General features: G+C 35.6%; 1 protein-coding gene across 1 annotated transcript; it reads right to left on the bottom strand.

The window, feature by feature from the left end:
• Window positions 1-17,255: 17,255 nt before the first annotated feature.
• LOC132300612 (auxin-induced protein X10A-like) lies at window positions 17,256-17,857 on the bottom strand. Its single transcript, XM_059797781.1, has one exon. It carries the CDS (start codon window positions 17,737-17,739, stop codon window positions 17,437-17,439), a length of 303 nt encoding a protein of 100 aa, XP_059653764.1. The 5' UTR covers window positions 17,740-17,857; the 3' UTR covers window positions 17,256-17,436.
• Between the last annotated feature and the right edge of the window lie 447 nt (window positions 17,858-18,304).

Here is an 18,304-nt window from a genome sequence, read left to right as displayed (position 1 = left end):
CGAAAACATTCCAAGATCGATCTGAACTTCTTCAATTGATCCAACTTCAAAGTTTGATCGATCTTCAAGTTCCAACACTTAGCCAATTTTCTGAGCCAAAAACCTGCATATTTTTGCCCTCTGTCTGATCGATCGAACTCTTGTTCAGATCGATCTCAGTTCTTCATTTCATTATTTTGACTTTTCAAATTTCAAAAATTCAAAAATATTTTCATTTTTGTTTTATTTTATTTTATTTTCATTTCATTTCATTTTATTTTATTTCTCAAAAATATTTCAAAAATACAAAAAGATTTTGTTTTATTTTATTTATTATTCAAAAAAAAATGAAAATAAAAATCCAAAAATATTTTATTCTATTTTATTTTATTTTACAATTTTTAATTTTAATTCTAATTTTTAATTTTAGTTTTGCATTTTTCAAAAATTTCAAAAATTTCAAAAAAAAAAAAAACCATTTAAAGAGAGTTCATCAAAGTTCGATCGATTTGAAGTCTCAGTTCGATCGATCGAACTAATCGGGAAATGTTTTTAAAATAGACCTGGAGGGTCTCAAGATCGATTATTTAGATCGATCCAACCCTCCAAACCCTTGCTTCCCTCTTCGCCACTGTGCACTCTTGTTTCTTCCATCTCCGGCGAGATCTCCGGCGAGATCCAAGCTACACTCTCTCCCTCATCTCGGATTTCACTTCCTTTGTACCTTCTCCACTTTTCTCATCGTTTTGAGGTAAAATCCAAAATCTCATCTATGATTTAAGCTTCGATATGATGATTACATGCTTTATGTGTTATATTCATGCTTTATACATGATTGAATCTCCATTTTTGAAGCTTCGAAGCACTGAGTTATAGATATGTATATATGTGTATATATGTTTGAATATATGTTTTATATATTTTTGATTCATTTTGGGAGAATGGACGTTCTACAGTTATGGGATTTGATGATGTGTTGTGTTGATAGGCCCACAAACACATTCGTGTGGGCCCCGTGCTTCCAAGGTCACAGATCTGTGACTTCTCGTTTTTTCACAGAGCACAGTTTGATTGATCGAACTTGTGTCTCAAATCGATCGAAGTTGTGAGATCGATCTCACTTATTTTCGATTAATCCAACTTTTGTGATCGATTTCACTTCTTTTTCTGATCGATCGAATTTTACAGATCTCACACACACACTTCATTCATCATGCCTTATGTTCATGCTATCTCATATATGCCCAATGCCTGTGATATTCTACATTGGATGCATTTCATACTTACATTGTTTAGCATATTTCATATCTTGTCACTTGCATAGATTCATGTCATCTTTATGTTTTGTCTATCTTATTTGACATACATGTTTCTATTTTCTGCTTTCAATTCTTAATTCTAGTACTAACTCCCCTTGCAAGTTTTTAAATTATTTTTCAGGCTATGACTAAGCGCAAGACCGTTGCCAAAAGGCAACACGGGCCTCAGAGATATATCAGACCACGGCTAGAGGAGCCAGCAGAGCCCTCTCATGTACAGAAGGAGCCAGTACAGCCTACTCCACCTCAGTCACCTGCTTATGAGGCTGAGGATAACCATATTCCAAACACCTCTGCAGCTCCGCCTGCATTTACACCATCACCATCTCCACCACATGCTGGAGCTGAGCATACACCAGTACCATCTCCACCACGCCAGCCAACTCAGGAGCATGATAGGCCCGTACCTAGATATGCGCATATGACAGTAGACCATAAGTTAGTATTCGACACAGCCTTTTTCTCCAGATCGGTGCTAACCCGATCAGCTTACCATGACATCATTCATAGGGCCTTACAACTATTATTGTCCCAGTTACAGAGCCAGTCTACCCGCGGCTGGTACAGTTGTTCTTCCATAACCTCCGATCATCCCCGTGTACCACAGCAGAGCTGGTCACTACTATAGATGGCCATCTAATCACTATCACTGTGGACTTACTAGCCTGCTCTTGCCATTATCCACACAGATGCCCTCTGGAGCTACAGGAGCTATACCGAGGCTATACAGGCCTTCTTATGCCGACATGGCGGTATTTCTTATAGGTCACCATGCCGATGGCGAAACTTTCGCCACCTGCACATTTCTTCCAGATGACCTGTGGTTTATTAATTCCGTGCTCTTCCGGAGCATCTACATGGTGGGGCACAAGATTCAGAGGAGGGGAGACGATCTGACAGCCCTCTACGATTTCTACACGGGCCACTGGGTATTTATTCCCACGCTTATCTAGAGCGTGATGAGGAAGCCATTTGACGAGTATATTAGCAAAGAGATGCCCGGATGGGGCTAAGTCTCTCCCATTCGGCCACCTCATCACCCAAATTCTTATCGACCAGCGTTACCCTATTCATCCTCGGGAACACCCTGAGAGAGGTTCTTGTCACTTCTTGAAGAAGGACTGGAACAAGAGCTACAACACCATTATTACTAGACTGCAGGACCACGCGGTAGTGGCTGCAGATGAGCTAGAGGCTAAAGAGGCAGAGGCAGCAGCTCAAGTAGCAGTAGCAGATCCCGCAGCGGTCGACGCACTAGTCGATAGACATCGATTTAGAGTGCCCTGCAGATGCTACAGAGTAGTACTCTCCAGCTGGGTCGCCCATTCACGACCAGTAGCAGACTTAGGATCTTTCTTCTAACTCTTCTATACCTAAGGCTCCAGATCTGACCCCCGGCTTTGGAGTACGCCTGGAGACTCTTGAGGATGCTGTTGTTGCTATACGAGCTGATCTTACAGCCCACAGAGCTGATTTTGCTACCTTCCGTACGGATGTCGCGACTATGTTCCGAGATCTATCCAGAGATATCCGCGAAGCTCGACCTGCCCGTCCTGCCTCATCTTCCTGAGATTCCAGTTCCTTCTATCTTTTGATCCCTCTCTGATCTCTATTTTTGTCACTGTACAGTACTATTATTTTTTGCAGCCAGTCTGTCGGCTTTGATATTTCTGTTGTACATGCACTTTATCTATTTTATATATCTATTTTTGCTATGGATGTCATATGATTATATTCTCATATCTGTATGTTTGACTCCATCAGGTGCATCACAGTGATTTCAGTGAGAGAGTGCTTCCCGATTTTCAGGACCACCCTTATACCTCTCTCATCTCTTTATCTGTTTATCCCATTTACACTTGCATGTCCACTGTGCACTAATTATCCCATTTTGTTATCTGATAAGTTTATCCAAGTGCCAATTTTCAGGACCACAGTTCATCCCAAGTTTGGGGGTCCATGCCACCCACTTTAGATACTTCAGTCCCGATCATTCTTGCTTAGTTGCACTGGTATACTCTTTCCCTTATTCTCTTGCACATTGAGGATATTGTGCCATCTAAGTTTGGGGGGAATGGTGCTTTGTAGTGTTAGCTTAAAATTTCAAAATAATTTTGAGCATGACTTGTGTAATTGAGGGATATTTCTATGATTGGTCCATAACTAGCTCTGATTTTAATCTTTTAAGGACTATATTGCTTAAAATTTAAAAATTGCTTGACTTGAGAGTCCAATACTCCTTGTATGCCTTAGGGATGCCATTTAGGAGTAAATTTTTTGAAAGATTGATATTTTGCTTGCACTTGTGATCCACATCATCCTGATTTTGTGATTGTTTTGAGATTCACTCTAGGATTCTACACTAGCAAAGGCGCACACTAGCATTCATTTGTGGGGTACATGCTTTGTTGATTATTGAATTGGTTATATCCCAATTAAGGTAGTAGTGCATTGAAAGCTTTCATTCTTGATAAAGGTGGATAACAACCCCTTTTCACTAAGTAGCCAGGATTCTAGCCTCATCAAGTACTGAACTTCTCGCGCTGAAAGGTGGAGAGCCCAAATTCTAGGTTAATAATTGAACTTGTTCAAAAAAAACAAAAAAAAAAAAAAAAAAAAAAAAAAAAAAAAAAAGTGAGGACTTCTCCCAAAAGGTGAGAAATGGGAAATGATTAGATAGTTGTTGTCTTGATTTGTAGTCTAGTTGATTTGAGCTTGTAAGTCCGTAGGGGTATTTGAATGCCTAATGCCCTAAAGCTGTCTGGTTTAGGAGTCATTGACCTAACGCTCGACCTCATGAATCGCTAGAATGCTTAATAGATCAACACATTGCACCATGCTTCCATCTTTGATCCTAAAAAAAAAAAAAAAAAAAAAAAAAAAAAAAAAAAAAAAAAAAAAATCTAGTGAAAAGAATAAGCGCACCTAAAACAATAAAGCTTTAATAAAAGGTCCACTTTTTGTCTTGATGATCGGTACTAGATTTGTGTGCTAGTTTGAGGGTAAGGATATGATCATTTCTCTAATTGACTAAGATAGCAACACATTTGATGCCGGTCCACTCAAAAAGGATTCTAGAGTTGTTTTGATTTGCATAATCATTTTCTTGATGTGTGGAGGACCATACTTTCTTGCTTGATGTTAAGATTTTGGGAGATTGCGTAAAAATGTTTGAAAAATTGCATACTTGAGGTAGTTTTCTCCCAATGCTTATTTGCAATATTGGTACCTCTTTTGAAAGAATGAGCATTATGTTTGTGCGTATCATTTCTGGAAACCCTCACGAGACTTCACTCGTCCACTAGGGGTAACCTAGGGGTTTAAAAGGCTTGTTGCATATGCTAAGTGCAATCGTGTTCCCTATGAAAGTGACGTTATCCATTTATTGTTTTCTAGTTCATACTTGTATAGTTGTTTATTTCATTTCTTTAGTTTCTAGTTTATTGCTAGGGACTAGCAATATTTAAGTTTGGGGGTGTGATGAGCGCTGAAAAGTACGTATTTAAACCCCTTAAGCTTAAGCATTCTAGCCCCTTTATCTATCTTACTTTACCGTTTTAGATTGATTTCGTATTACTTCCATTTTCAGGCACTTATCCCGAAAATAAGCTAACTCAGCCAAATAAGAGCTTAATTGAAGCAATTCTGGGATTAAACAAAAAAATGAGCAAAGTGGAGAAAGAAAGAAGCAAATGAAGCCAAAGGTGGGAAGCAGCAAAGTTCGATCGATCCAACTTCAAGGTTCGATCAATCGAACACTGATTGATCTCAGTACTTCAAGATAGATCCAAACCTTGACCCAAAGCAGAAAGTCCAAAGTTCGATCGATCCAACACCACCCTTCGATCAATTAAACACTTTTGTCTTTATTCAAATGATTGATCTTATCCACAGTTGTACAACCCACAAACCACTTTTGTCCTTTTCCCAAAAATATCTCCCAAAATATCACGGATTTGTCTTTTCCTAAAAAGCTCAACCAGTTGGATCGATTCAGCCTCAGTTCGATAGATCTCAGCCAAGTTCGATCGATCCAAGTCCAAGGTTCGATCGATCGAACTTCCTCCAGTGCGAAAAAGTTAAAAAGCCAGCTTGTTCAATCTGTCCTCTATCCAATCATTAGAGAATATTCTTTGCACAACCCCAGCTCATCTTATGTGTCATTTGACCTACCTATAAAAGGAATATGATGCACTTTTTAAGAAATATACAATTCTAGGGATTATTCTCAAATGAGGCAAGCTTAGAGGAGGAGGAGGCTAGAGACACCATTGGAGACTCTTCATCATCCAAGGAGCAAATCTCAACCATGGAGTTAGCCCTTGAGGGTTGGAGAAGCACTACCATGAGTGACTAGACATCCTCTTGGGGCTAAAGTTAGCCCTAAGCATGCTTTCTATATCTTAATCTTGTTTATTATTGAGGGATTAGTGTTGTAATTAATGTTTTGACACTTTGATTTGTATATATCTTGATTGTTCAATGATTTATATGGTTAAATGCTTTCAATTGATCATTTCATTCTATCCATATGTCTATATATGTTAGAATAGATGTTCATGTGCTTGTCTCTAGATTTTGTGTTATTGATGCATGTCTATGTGTATTGATGCTATAATTTAGAGATTGTCAAAACATAGTGCTTAATAGAATGCTCTTGTGATTTTCTTGATGGTTCATTCTTATTCCTTGATGGATTGTGCCTCTCCCCTAGTTTATTTTCATGCTAGTAGTGTAGATGTAGTGTAATTGTAGTATAGTGTTAAATGGGAAGACAATCCATGCTTATTGTTTGATGATCCCTTTTGAATGCAAGTAGCATATGTCTCTAACCTTGTATTATACTTGGATTGTAAGCTTAATGAAAGAATTAATGACTTGTTTTGATCTATTGTGCCTTTCAAATGTTGTTTAGACAATATATGCTTCATTCATTGCTTAGATATATTATGCCTTTCACATTATGTTTAGACAATACATGCTTGACTAGCCATCCTTGCTTGTTGAATCAACCAAACACACACACGCACCAATATTGCAACACACCATTTGCCCTCATTAGTCACTTGTCAATGGTATAGAAATGCATTGCTTGGTGGTGATCTCTAAACCCCAAGACTCTTCTCTCTCTTACTTACTCTTAGTTGCATTCTTTTGTTATCACTTAGTTTAATTTAGTTGTTCTCTAGTCTAATCAACCAACCAACCAATTGCTTGATCACTCGACCTACTAGCCCTAATAGCGATTCCACAACCTTATTCGACCCTCATAATCCCTTGGGACGATCCCTACTCGCCCTAGCTATATTTATAGTGAAAGGTAGTAGTGGCTTTTATAAATGTAAAACTCTTGGCCCTTGCCTAAAATTGCATACTCTCAAGCTTGTGGTATGGCGACACACCATTAACCATAAAGGTTAAGTCCTACTCATATTTGTGTCATGTCAATAAAATAATTGAATGACCTACTTTGATTTCTAGATGGATTGTTATACATATATCAGGCCACTATACTAAATGGATGATATTTTGTATTACGAGTATACGGACTTTATATATATATGTTATGGTGCCATAGTATGAGCTTGAGTCTCAGGACCATGGTTAGGGTGCGTATATCACCTAGGATGGATAACTGGACATATGTGTTGTTCCCTGGTAGGTCTAGGTATACATGACCACGATATGTGTGATTTGCATGGTATCTCTACTCAGGCTGAGACAGACCTATTAGACTAGTGAGTATCCTATAGTGTGTATTTATTCATATATGGACTATTCTAGTTATTGTTGAGCTATCTAGGATGTATCTGTGTATCAGGTTTCTGTATAGATCATAGTAGGATAGGACTTGCATGTGCCCACTCTCTTATTTTTCAGGTGTTCGTCAGTTCCAGGGTTAGAGTTTGATCGTGCAGAGCAGATACAATGACTCACTCCTCCGACTACGTAGGACTGCTTTTTATATTTAGCATTGGATTTTTATTACAGTTATTTCCTTTCCAGTTTGGGATTTTATTAGGGGTCCACTTGATGGATTCCCGAGTTGTTAAATTAATGGAGTTATTTTGGATTATTGGATTTTAACAATAGTAACGTTTGAGGATTTTTATATTTAGAATTCTTTTCAGCCTTTATTCATTTATTTCTTATTATTCTATTTGTATTCTGTACTTATTTACATATTAATTGTTTGGTATCTCTCGAATCTGTTCTCGGACTTGATCACCCATGACTCTAGAATCGAGTGGTATCACATGTAATCATAAAATTAAAAAATAAAAAAAAGTCACGAAGTAGGATTTTTCGCCAATGAATGAGACTGAGGATGGCCCCTAGACATTTGTGTGAACTAGCTCAAACTTCTCCTTTTTGAGATCTGTGTCACTCTTCTTAAAACTGACCCTCTTTTGTTTACCTATCACACAATTCTCACATAAATCAATTTCAATCGCCCATATGACAGGTAGTTTCCCCTAAGAGTGCATAATCTTGGGCCCCCTTTCACTCATGTGTCCTTATGAGACCGGTGTCCTTTTTCATTTTTCTAGCATTTATTTTATTATTATTATTTTATTTTATTTCTTTTTCGTCTTCGAATCGTGTGTGCCCAAGGACTGGTCATGTGCTCGGGAATAGTTCCTAGGACTTCATTCATTTCATTGGGGTATATTTTTATCTTCATGACATTATGGGATTCATTTTTGCACTTGTATGCGATTTTATATATTTTTATTTGGGGGCATTTGTGTGATTACCTTTTAAGATATTTTCATGTAGGGACTTATGTGCAATAAATAAAAGTTGTGTGACATGTGTAAGGCTATATGGGTGACAAGTGTAGAGTGGAGATGTGTGTGTGTGTGTGTGAGGTAGTGCTAGATTGTATGTTTTGTTATATTTTTACAAAATATCATATCTTTCATCTTTATTGCACTTTCTCTACACTTCATCTTCCTCTCTCACACAAAATCTCCATTGTTTCCAAGCTTCAACCTCCATTTTCCTTGCCTTCCATTCATCTTCTTGCTTAGCAATAGAAGGGATAAAGCACGGGGACTCTAAGGCCAACAAACCTTCCATTTTAGTTTGACTTTGGACCATTCTTGCATCTTAGAGTTCTAGGGTTGCTTCCCTAGTGAGATAGGGATGTAGTATAACTATAACCTAGCATTTCTTTGTCTTTTGGTATATATAATGTGTTATACATGTATTGTGTGAGTAGTGAGAGTTGTAATATATATATTGTTAATAACATAGGCTTAAGATGAGGTCTTAAAGTATATCTTTGGTTACCCTTATTATTAAATGGTCATCGTTATGAATTGAGTATTAAATTGATTTCATATGAAATATATATACATGTGTATATCCTCTTACATTCTATTTACATATAGTTCAATGAATGAAGTATGTTCATTTTGTAACTATGTGTAAAGCCTTGGGCTTATTGTTAAGAATATGATTTTTGTAACCAATTAAGTTGCTAGTATATAGATAGAATGCTAACATGATTTAGCCTAAACTTGCTTTGAAATTTACAAATGCATTGTTATGTCATTCTATCAAAATTCATGCCATGTTTTAGCATTGGGGACTATAAGGCATGATTTTCTTGATTAGTAAGCTTTGGTGTGCTTGTGGAGTGTATTACTTGATTTAAATGTATGAAATATATTGTGGAATTGTTGATGATTTTGGGGAGGTACTTGGGACCTTTTGTTACTTTGAGAATGCGAAAGCTTGGCGCTCGCGAGTGAGCTGCTCCCCAATTTATAATGGCCAGTTAGGTAGTTCCTTGAGGGTTAATAACCCGAAAATTGCTATTTTCTGATGCATATAGTATGCATGATTGGGGGTGTGTGTGCGTCCAAATTATCCCTATTATGTGATTTGAATTTGATTTCCAAGTTGACATCCATGTGTAGTTGTAACTTGGCTCATTTTGGGTTTAATGTATATATCTTGCATTGTGTATATACTTGAAATGGTTTTACGAATATTGATTCAGTTGTTAGTTCTAGGATGTTTCCTTAGAATTTCCATTGAATTAGACGATTAGGAGGCATGTTTAATACTTTATAGCATGTGTTATACTCGCGAGCCCAAAGAAACCTAGTTTATCTTTATAATGCATTTTCCTACAAAGTAATTTAAATTAATCTCCCCTGTTGATTTAACATTTTTCAGGTAAAGACGTGCTCTATTTGGACACACCTCCATCTTAGCTTGGATTTGCTTAACTTACTCTTTTCAACTCTTTTTGACAATATGTACACGCAATGTGTTAAACATGTTTTAATGTAATATTTTTTAATGTGAAATTCATAGGACGTTTGTATTTTGTGAAGGAAATGGCTTGGGAACTCATACTTGCCTTTTAGAGTTCTCAAGTTATTTCCTCTTCTTCTCCTCCCTTTTGTAAACTTAAATAAGTGATGTTATGAGGCATTGATGCCATTTTATTCCAATGCATGGATTTCTCTTTCAATTTGCATCTTTTCATATTTTCTTTGCACACTTCAACCTTGTCTATATACACATTTTTAGTTCACAATTAACATTGACATGATTTAGACAATTTGAGGTGAGTAGACTCACCATTTTGACCTCTTAGGTATGTCCGTGTATGGTTTAGGAAGTGTCCAAAGCCTTAGACAGCTAAAAATGGAGTTTTTGCATATTTTGGCGCATGGGCGATCGATCCCCCACTTTGAGCGCTCAATCGACTACCCAGTGCAGAACTCAATTACCTACCTGATTTATTTTTTTATTATTATTTTTTTTTTTTTTTTTTTTTTTTTTGCGCCATCTTCAAACGGTCATAACTTCTTCATTTTTAATCCAAAATGGGTCGTTCTATGTCCAAATTGACCGTGTCAAAGCAAGATATCCAATGGCACACACCCCATCCTCTATTTTTGTCAATAAATGACCATTTTGCCATTAGCTTCCACAATATGACTATTTTAACCTTAGCTTTCACATTTATTGCCCAAGTTTTTGGGTCAGGTTTGGTTTTACTTGGTTAATGTACCGGATCCTGGGATTTGGGACATCATAGACCTAGTCTCTAGTGCCAAAGGTTGTAATATTCTCTATTTTCTGCAACAAGTACCGGTAGTCGTGTAGAGAGTGCCCATGCAATGGTCATAGCGCCTCTAGAAACGTTCCACGAGTCTCCATTAAGGTTTTAACAAGACCTTCCTCAGACAATTGTCCCACCGAAATCAAATTCTTCCTCAAGTCTAAGATGTGCCTCAGATCCTTCAATTTCTAAACTGACCCATTCAGGTTGATATGCACTTCACCCTTGCCGACGACGCTGATTGTCACCAAGATACACCTTGCTAAGGTTACCCGATTCATAGCTATTTAATAGTTGTTTGCCTAAGGTAACTTGAAATGATGCGGTAGAATCTAAAACCCATGACTCTGCCTTGCTCTCCAAAAAGTATATCAATGCATCATATGATTCTTCTGAGACAATGTTTTCTTCAATTTTCCTTTCGATTCCTTTCTTTGGAAGTTTACAATCACCGCGGTAAAATCCCTTCTTGCTATAATTCTAACACTCAACATCACTGAGATCTGTGGAATTCATTGGATTTCGAGACTGTGCCCTTCCATTCCTTGACTTGGATCTGTCTTTATATTCATTACCATTGCCCTTCTTCTTATTTGAACCCCTTCCTCTACTTTCAACATTCAATGTTGAACCATTGGTGGAAACCCCTGTTGTTTTCCTTATGATTTTTTCAGTTAGAATCATGCTAACAACTTCATCAAACTTCAACTTGGTCTCCCCTACAGAGCTACTAATCGTTGTAACTGTATCACTCTAACTCTCAGGTAACTGCCCTAGAATTAGCAGTGCTTGGACTTTGTCTTTGAAGTCGATATCAATAGACTCTAATTGCCAAGCAATCTCATTGAACGCATTTAGATCTTCGTTGAACCTACCGCCTTTGACCATCTTCATATTGAACAACTTCTTGATCAACTACACCTTGTTTGCTGCAGAAGGTTGTCTATAAATACTAAAAATGGCTGATATGAGAGACTCCATTGTCTTCTCATTCTTGATGTTGAAGGTGACTGACTTTGACAATATAACCAAACTTGTCCCATAAGAACTTGCCTTTTGTAGAATCCAAAACCAATAAGGAAAGCACTTTTCACAACTTCCCAAGAGAATGGAACAGGTTCCATGATGTAGAACTTGTTCGATTATCGTACACTAATGTAGTGTAACTTATTGCCCAAATGAAACCTATTCCGTTTTATCAGTAACCAAAACCAAAATTTACAATGCGGAACACATTCCATGGGTCGGAATATGTTCCAATATGTCAGTAACCAAAGCCAGACACCAAAATCAGCAAATTTAAAACCTCCCAAATCTTTCACGTATTCAGTCTCCGCAAACCACAACATTTCTTTCACTACTACAATTTGTGAATGTGAATTTACCAAATCATACCGATGCATAACCTTATTTTATTTGCTAAAACTCTCCACATTCTTACTTTACATATAAGGATGTCAATTGGACCAACACTAAGGGGAACTTGTCTTGGCCTGTTCCATCTCGTTCATACTGGGAAGAATTTGGTTCAAATCAATTTGGCACTCAGATTTTTTTTTTTTTTTTTTTTTTTAATCATTCTTTTCATTACTTATCATAAAATTTCGAATTCAAAATCATAAAGTTGACAAGATTTTATGATTATGATTGTTAAATATTGTATAATCTATTCTGAAAAAAATATTACCATGAATTTTTTTTTTTTTTTTTTTTTTTGATAAAGCAAACTCACACATACATGCATCCACTGAGGTTCAAACCCCTGACATCCCTTCAGGGAGGCCAAGTTTGTACCATCTCAGCTATTACCCATTTGGTAATTACCTTGAATTTGTTGAGAATTGTATTTAATTATTTAAAGGGAGGCAATAATCACATTCCACATTTCTACGCTTGCACTCCAATCTTAAAAGAAATGGCATTTCTAACTCTAACTTTACAAGGAAATGATTATTATTTTTTAAATGACAGAACTGTATTTCAGATTTTCTCTCTTTATCTCTAATTTTTAATAATTTTAGGACTTTTTTTTACATGACCAAAAAAATTTATCCAAAATAATTTTTTTTTTTTTTTTTTTTTGTTGAATAAATTGCCTCTTTTGTCCAAAAAAACAAAAAACCCAAAAATATATATTTATTGAAAACATTATCTCTTTTCTCAAGATCCAAAAAAAAAAAAAAAAAAAAAAAAGGACTTAAAAAAAAAAAGTTATTTCTAATGAATAAATTGTTTCTTTTGCCGGGACTGGTAAAAAAATTACCTAAAACAAAGTTACCTGAAAATTAAATTTGTTAAATAAATTAACTGTTTTGATCAGACCCAAAAAAAAAAAAAAAAATAGAAAAAAAAAAAAGTCACTATTAAATAAATTATCTCTTCTAAGTGCTAAAATAAAATTATATGTATTGAATAAATTATCTTTTTTGAGAAGACATCTGGAGAGAGGGAAAAAAAAAAAAGTTAAAGGGGTATAAAGGACAGTTATGGCATTATAAAATAAATGATGGTATATTAATGAATTCATGTCATTTCCTTTAAAAGAAAAATGTAGATGAAGTGTAATTGGAGTAAAGTAGAGTGCCAATATGATCTCCTTATTTAAATTATACACAATGAGGTTCTTTTGAGTTTGCTAGAAAAGAATATTCAACTGAAAGTTCTTTTCTTAGTTTTCATTCAATAGCAGTTGACTTTACTAAAGGGCATTTGCTCAGTGATATAACCTCCGCCCCGCCGCCGCGGGGGGGAGTGTGTCTCTTGTCAATGTAAATATTAAAATATATATATATATATATAACAAATAAAATAAAAATAATTAAAAATTGACTTTGTATTCTTTTTTTGGTTGTAAATTTGTACCTTTTATTCTTCTGATTTCTTGCGTTTCACTTCTTTCTTGGGGCTAGTAATTTGTGAGAGAAACATTTTGTCAAGAACTCTTTGTCCAATGTATTATGTACCATGACCCAATGCTCCTTCCAGATACTTCAGAAGACCGAGTGCCTATTTCATAGTACACGTTTTATTGTTCTCATTTCGTACATTTCATTCCTCTCTTCCACAATAAATCTAGCTTATCTATCAAATGTAAATTTTTTTCTTTCTACCACATAAAGTTAACTAACATTATTTAAATATTGTTATATCAAATATTGAATAAAATGGGACTTTTAGAGATTATGTTAAAAATGTATCTAACCAACTCTAAGTTTATTTATCAAGTATAAAAATTGAGGTTTGAAGCTTTCAAATTTATTTTTATCTCTATCTAAGACTAAGTTTTTCATCCAAATTTGAGTCGTCTTTATGTTGTGTTCCATTGCAAAATAATGTATTTATGTCAAAAATTCGGAGAAAAAATAAATTCATATTTCATAGTCATACATATATATATATATGTGGAAGGATAAAGCAAGAATATATATGTTATTGGGTAAAATTTGAAAAACACCCCTAATGTTTAAAATTTGGACAAATAACATATCTAACATTTATTTTGGGTATATGAGTCCGTTAAGTTTGAGCAGATAAAGACTTAATTCGTAAAATATGTCAAAAAATCACATTTAAGTGGTCATGTGTGTTGCACATGCCTGTGTTAAGTAACAAATTCTCTAAACTGCCCTTTTAGTCCCCTCAAAATGCTCTTATACCATTTTACATATAAACACAATTTTCCTCTCTTTTGGTTAGGATACTTTGGTCATTTTACATTTATTTTTTTTTCACCTTTTTATTTTCAATACATGCGGGCACTTTAGTCTTTTACCCACTCTACTAACTACGGAGGGTTATATACCTATTTGCATACCATAAAGGTATTTATCGCTCGCAACCCCATATTCTTTATTATTTGAAAGAAGAACAAGCTTCCTCAACAACAAATTTAAGAATTATCACTCATAATTTAACGACCCACTCTACCACATGGTATATTATTGTCCGTTTTGGACCCGTTGATCATTAATACTTTCCCGTGTATAGAGAAAATATTAGACACTACACATATACAACAAGGCTTAAATAAATACATAGTATTTGTCTCACACGTCATCACATACTATCACTTTTTAAAAATTAAAATTAAAATACACACAAGTGCTCAAAATTAAAAAATTAAAATTAAAATACACACAAGTGCTCACTTTGGACTCTTGCTATGCCCAAAAAGTTTCAATCGCCACAGCGCAAGGGGATTGGCCAAAAGCGCTTGGGTTCTGGATGCTCTGATAAATCCATAGAGAAAAAATATTATATTTGGTTCAATTAACAATTTTGTTGTTTTTAAGGAACTGAAAATTGAAAAACAGTATAAAAATTTTTAGGTTTACAACTTTTTAAAAAATGTTTTACATGAAAATTCAAAAAAGAAAGAAAAAGCCCTATTTTCAGATAACATTTGTAGGAATGGCAATGAGACGGGCAGGAAGTGGGTTTTCCTACATCCGTACTCACCCGGTTTAATTATAAACAAATCCATACCCGCCTACACGCGACGGGTTTTAATTTCACAATTCATACCCGCTCCATTAATAGATGAGTGTACCTGTGTTCGTCCCACCCCGCACTGTTTACATTTTTTTTTAATCTATATAAATAAATTGATATATATATCATTATTTACATTATATAAAATTTATATATTTTGTGAACACAATAATATGCATACATTTATAACACATATTTACATCTATATATATATATATATATATATATATATATAAAATAAAGTATAAAGATCGGGGCGGGATGGATGTTTCTCAAAACCTATACCGGCTGTAATCCGTTTCAGATTTAAAATCTAAATCTATACTCGCTCTCATGGTATATAAACGATGCTCAAACCCGTGCCATTAGGGCCGGGATGGAACAACAAATTGTCATCACTAAACTTTCCAAAATGGGTTGTGTGTTTTAGAAGTCAACCAAAGATTTGTCCAAATCATTTGGCCCAAGATAAAATACACAAGCCAAAACCTTTTAGAATGCTGGACACACTGCGTATCCGAGTTATTCAATATTTCTCCATAGTGGTCAGAACCACATATTTTGTCCCGACAAGATCATCATAATGGGCACGTCCTCCATCTTAGTGCCGCAAAGAATTTATTGGCAAGTCCTCCATTTTTACTGCGTAAAGATGCCCACAAATTGATCGATACAATGCCGCAAAGAATTTCTTGACATGGCTTGCTGCGTCATTTAAATCAAATTTTCTTCAGCAATTTTTTCAATTTTTCTTCAACAATTGTTTAAATTTTTCAAAAATTCAATTTCTGGAAAAACTTTCCGTGTAGGAATATAGCATTATTACATTGATGAAATATTAAGAAACAAAATAATGTTAAGTAAATAACATTTTCCAAGTTTTAACAAAAACAAAATTATTACTTTAGTAACTTATACAGTATAAGAAGTAGTCATATGATTTGTCATTTAGCAAGAAACAATTAAAAAAAAATAGTATATAATTTTGGTAAAGACTACAATTAAATTAAACTGAAAATTCTCTCTTACAAGATTTGAGCTTTAAAAAATATGGTTAAAATGGACCTAAGTTTTCAAAACTTGGCGTGAAAAAAACTAAATGCATATTGCAGCCCCATGAATGGCACAAGTGGAGCTGATTAATGTCTAGAGCAAGTTTGAGTTGTATCTAATTTGGACATGTATTTTGGATATATACTTACGACTATGTATTTCATGGATTGATATAGTATTATTTTGAAGAGAGAAATGGGTCGGGAACTCACTTGCATCTGTTGGAGTTCCCAAGTCATTTCTAGTCTAGCTCACGTGTATTTGATACTTGACAAATGATGTAATGAGGCCATCGAGTCATTTTCATTTCAATGTATGTTTTTTTTTTTTTTTTTTTTTCTCTAATTGGTACTCATACACACTTGTCTCTTCTAAGATTTGAACCCATAACCTCCCTTTGAGAAGTAAGAGACTGATACCGCTAGACTACTGCCCGTTGGTCAACTACTTCTAAATTGCACACTTCCAAGTATTTTGACACACACATTTGGTTCACCATGCCCATGCTACGATTTATAGGCTTAGAGATGATTTTGCACCATTTTATATGTGATTTAGGATGATGCCATAACCTTAGAACCATCAAATGACCAATTCTGGGATTTCTGGGGAGAATCGGTCAACCAATAGAAGATACCGGTCGACCCGTATCTCATTTTATATTAGACAGTGACTCTGCATCTCCAGGACCATGTTTCGGTCGACGACCGGTATGAGCCTTATAGGAGCTTCGGTGGACCGGTATAGCCTCCTGTCGACCGGTTCGTACCCAGTTCACCACTTACCTTTGGTCCACTTGAGTTCTCTTTTGAGCTATCCTTGACTAGTATAAGTTCCTTTGAGACACCATTCACAACCTATACCTAGTTTATGACTTTGTATGACGATTAATTCATGTTTATGGCCGTTTTGACCTTAATTTCTGCATTTGTTGCCCGGGTTCTCAAGTCGGGTTTGGATCTACTTGGCTAATGCATCGGATCATGGAATTCGGGGTGTTACAGTTATGTAGAGTGTTCAAATAGGGTAAGGTTTAGTTGAGTTGAGGACATCTCAGTACCCTATCGCCCTGAAATTGTAACTTTTCCCCTCTTTTTATATGATGATCCTGATTAATGCAACTACAATTGATTCATGTGTAATGCATATAGCCTTTGCACAATTATATGTATGCATACAAGCATATATGACATATGCATATATCAAGGTATGAGAACCATATTTACCGATAAAAGAGAGAGGAGAACCATGCTGCTGCAAAAATTCTTGCCAGCATAGTTTATGGAAAAGATCTCTGTGTGCTAATTGAATCAAAGAAACAGATGGACATAAACAAAGATTTCAATGAATATATATAATATTGTGAAATAGGGAGAATTTTTTTCTTCCATCCCAAACCTCTTCTGTGAAAAAATTAAAAAATTGAAATTGTATATGGAAATGGTGATTCCTGCTTTACAAAACTGTGTTTACTATTTTACTAACATATATACAGAGCATCCAAGCTCAAAATCTGCTCAGTTGAGAAGTCAGGTTAATAAAGATGTCCTCTCTGCAAGGAATTGTAAGACCACCCATTGGATGATTAAATCCAAATTCTTCCTCGGCTTGAATTAGCAAGTCCCGGAATGAAGGCTGGTTCAAGTATGATATTGGAACCACGAATCGCGTCATTTCACTCTCTCCAACATAGACTGCCACATAGCCTTTCGGGACATTTAGAGCCGTTGAAGCTACTTGGTCTGCTGCCAAAGAAGGCAACCGAAGAATTTGCTTAGCATTAATAAAACGAGGCATGCGGAAACCCATTATGTTGTATGAACTAGAAAAGAAACAAAGGGCACAGTGAGGAGTTTGCAGAACAAATGAAAAGCTTTGAGAGTGAAGAAAAGATGAGACTTGTGTCGATTATAGAATGACTATTATGTATGTCTATATATATAGATAAAAGGGAATGCAAGAAATCCTCTGAAATGCAGAATGAGTCTCCTCACATGGATTTGTCTTCCAACTCATCATCAGGAATTCACAGTCATGTCCTACCACTGCCTGCAACAACCTGCAGAGGACCAGCATTCTCATATCAAATGAGCGGTGAGGAGATTAGTGCAGTTGGTCCACAAAATACACATGGGATGTGGAATCACATGGTCATGCCTCCCAACAAAAATACCAAGAATGTGACATTTTCGTGCTGTAATACATCTTCGATAGCTTATTAGCCAGGTCACTATAGCAGAACAAACAATGAAGGTCCACTGGAAATTATATGTTCCTCGCCCACTGATTATAACATGTATCCACCATACCAAATGGATCAAATATTAAACAGCAAGGTCTGATATGCAGATAACATTTTACAAAGACAAGGGAT

The sequence above is a fragment of the Cornus florida genome, unplaced genomic scaffold (genome assembly GCF_030987335.1).
Source record: "Cornus florida cultivar Cherokee Brave unplaced genomic scaffold, ASM3098733v1 CherokeeBrave_3.0.0_Hap2_Chr03, whole genome shotgun sequence".
NCBI lineage: Eukaryota > Viridiplantae > Streptophyta > Magnoliopsida > Cornales > Cornaceae > Cornus > Cornus florida.
The sequence above is the reverse complement of the archived record's forward strand: the minus strand, read 5'-3'. Positions and strand labels throughout refer to the sequence as shown.

Coding starts and splice junctions, on each gene's coding strand:
- LOC132300612 (XM_059797781.1), bottom strand. CDS start 17,739: ATGGGTTTCCGCATGCCTCGTTTTATTAATGCTAAGCAAATTCTTCGG.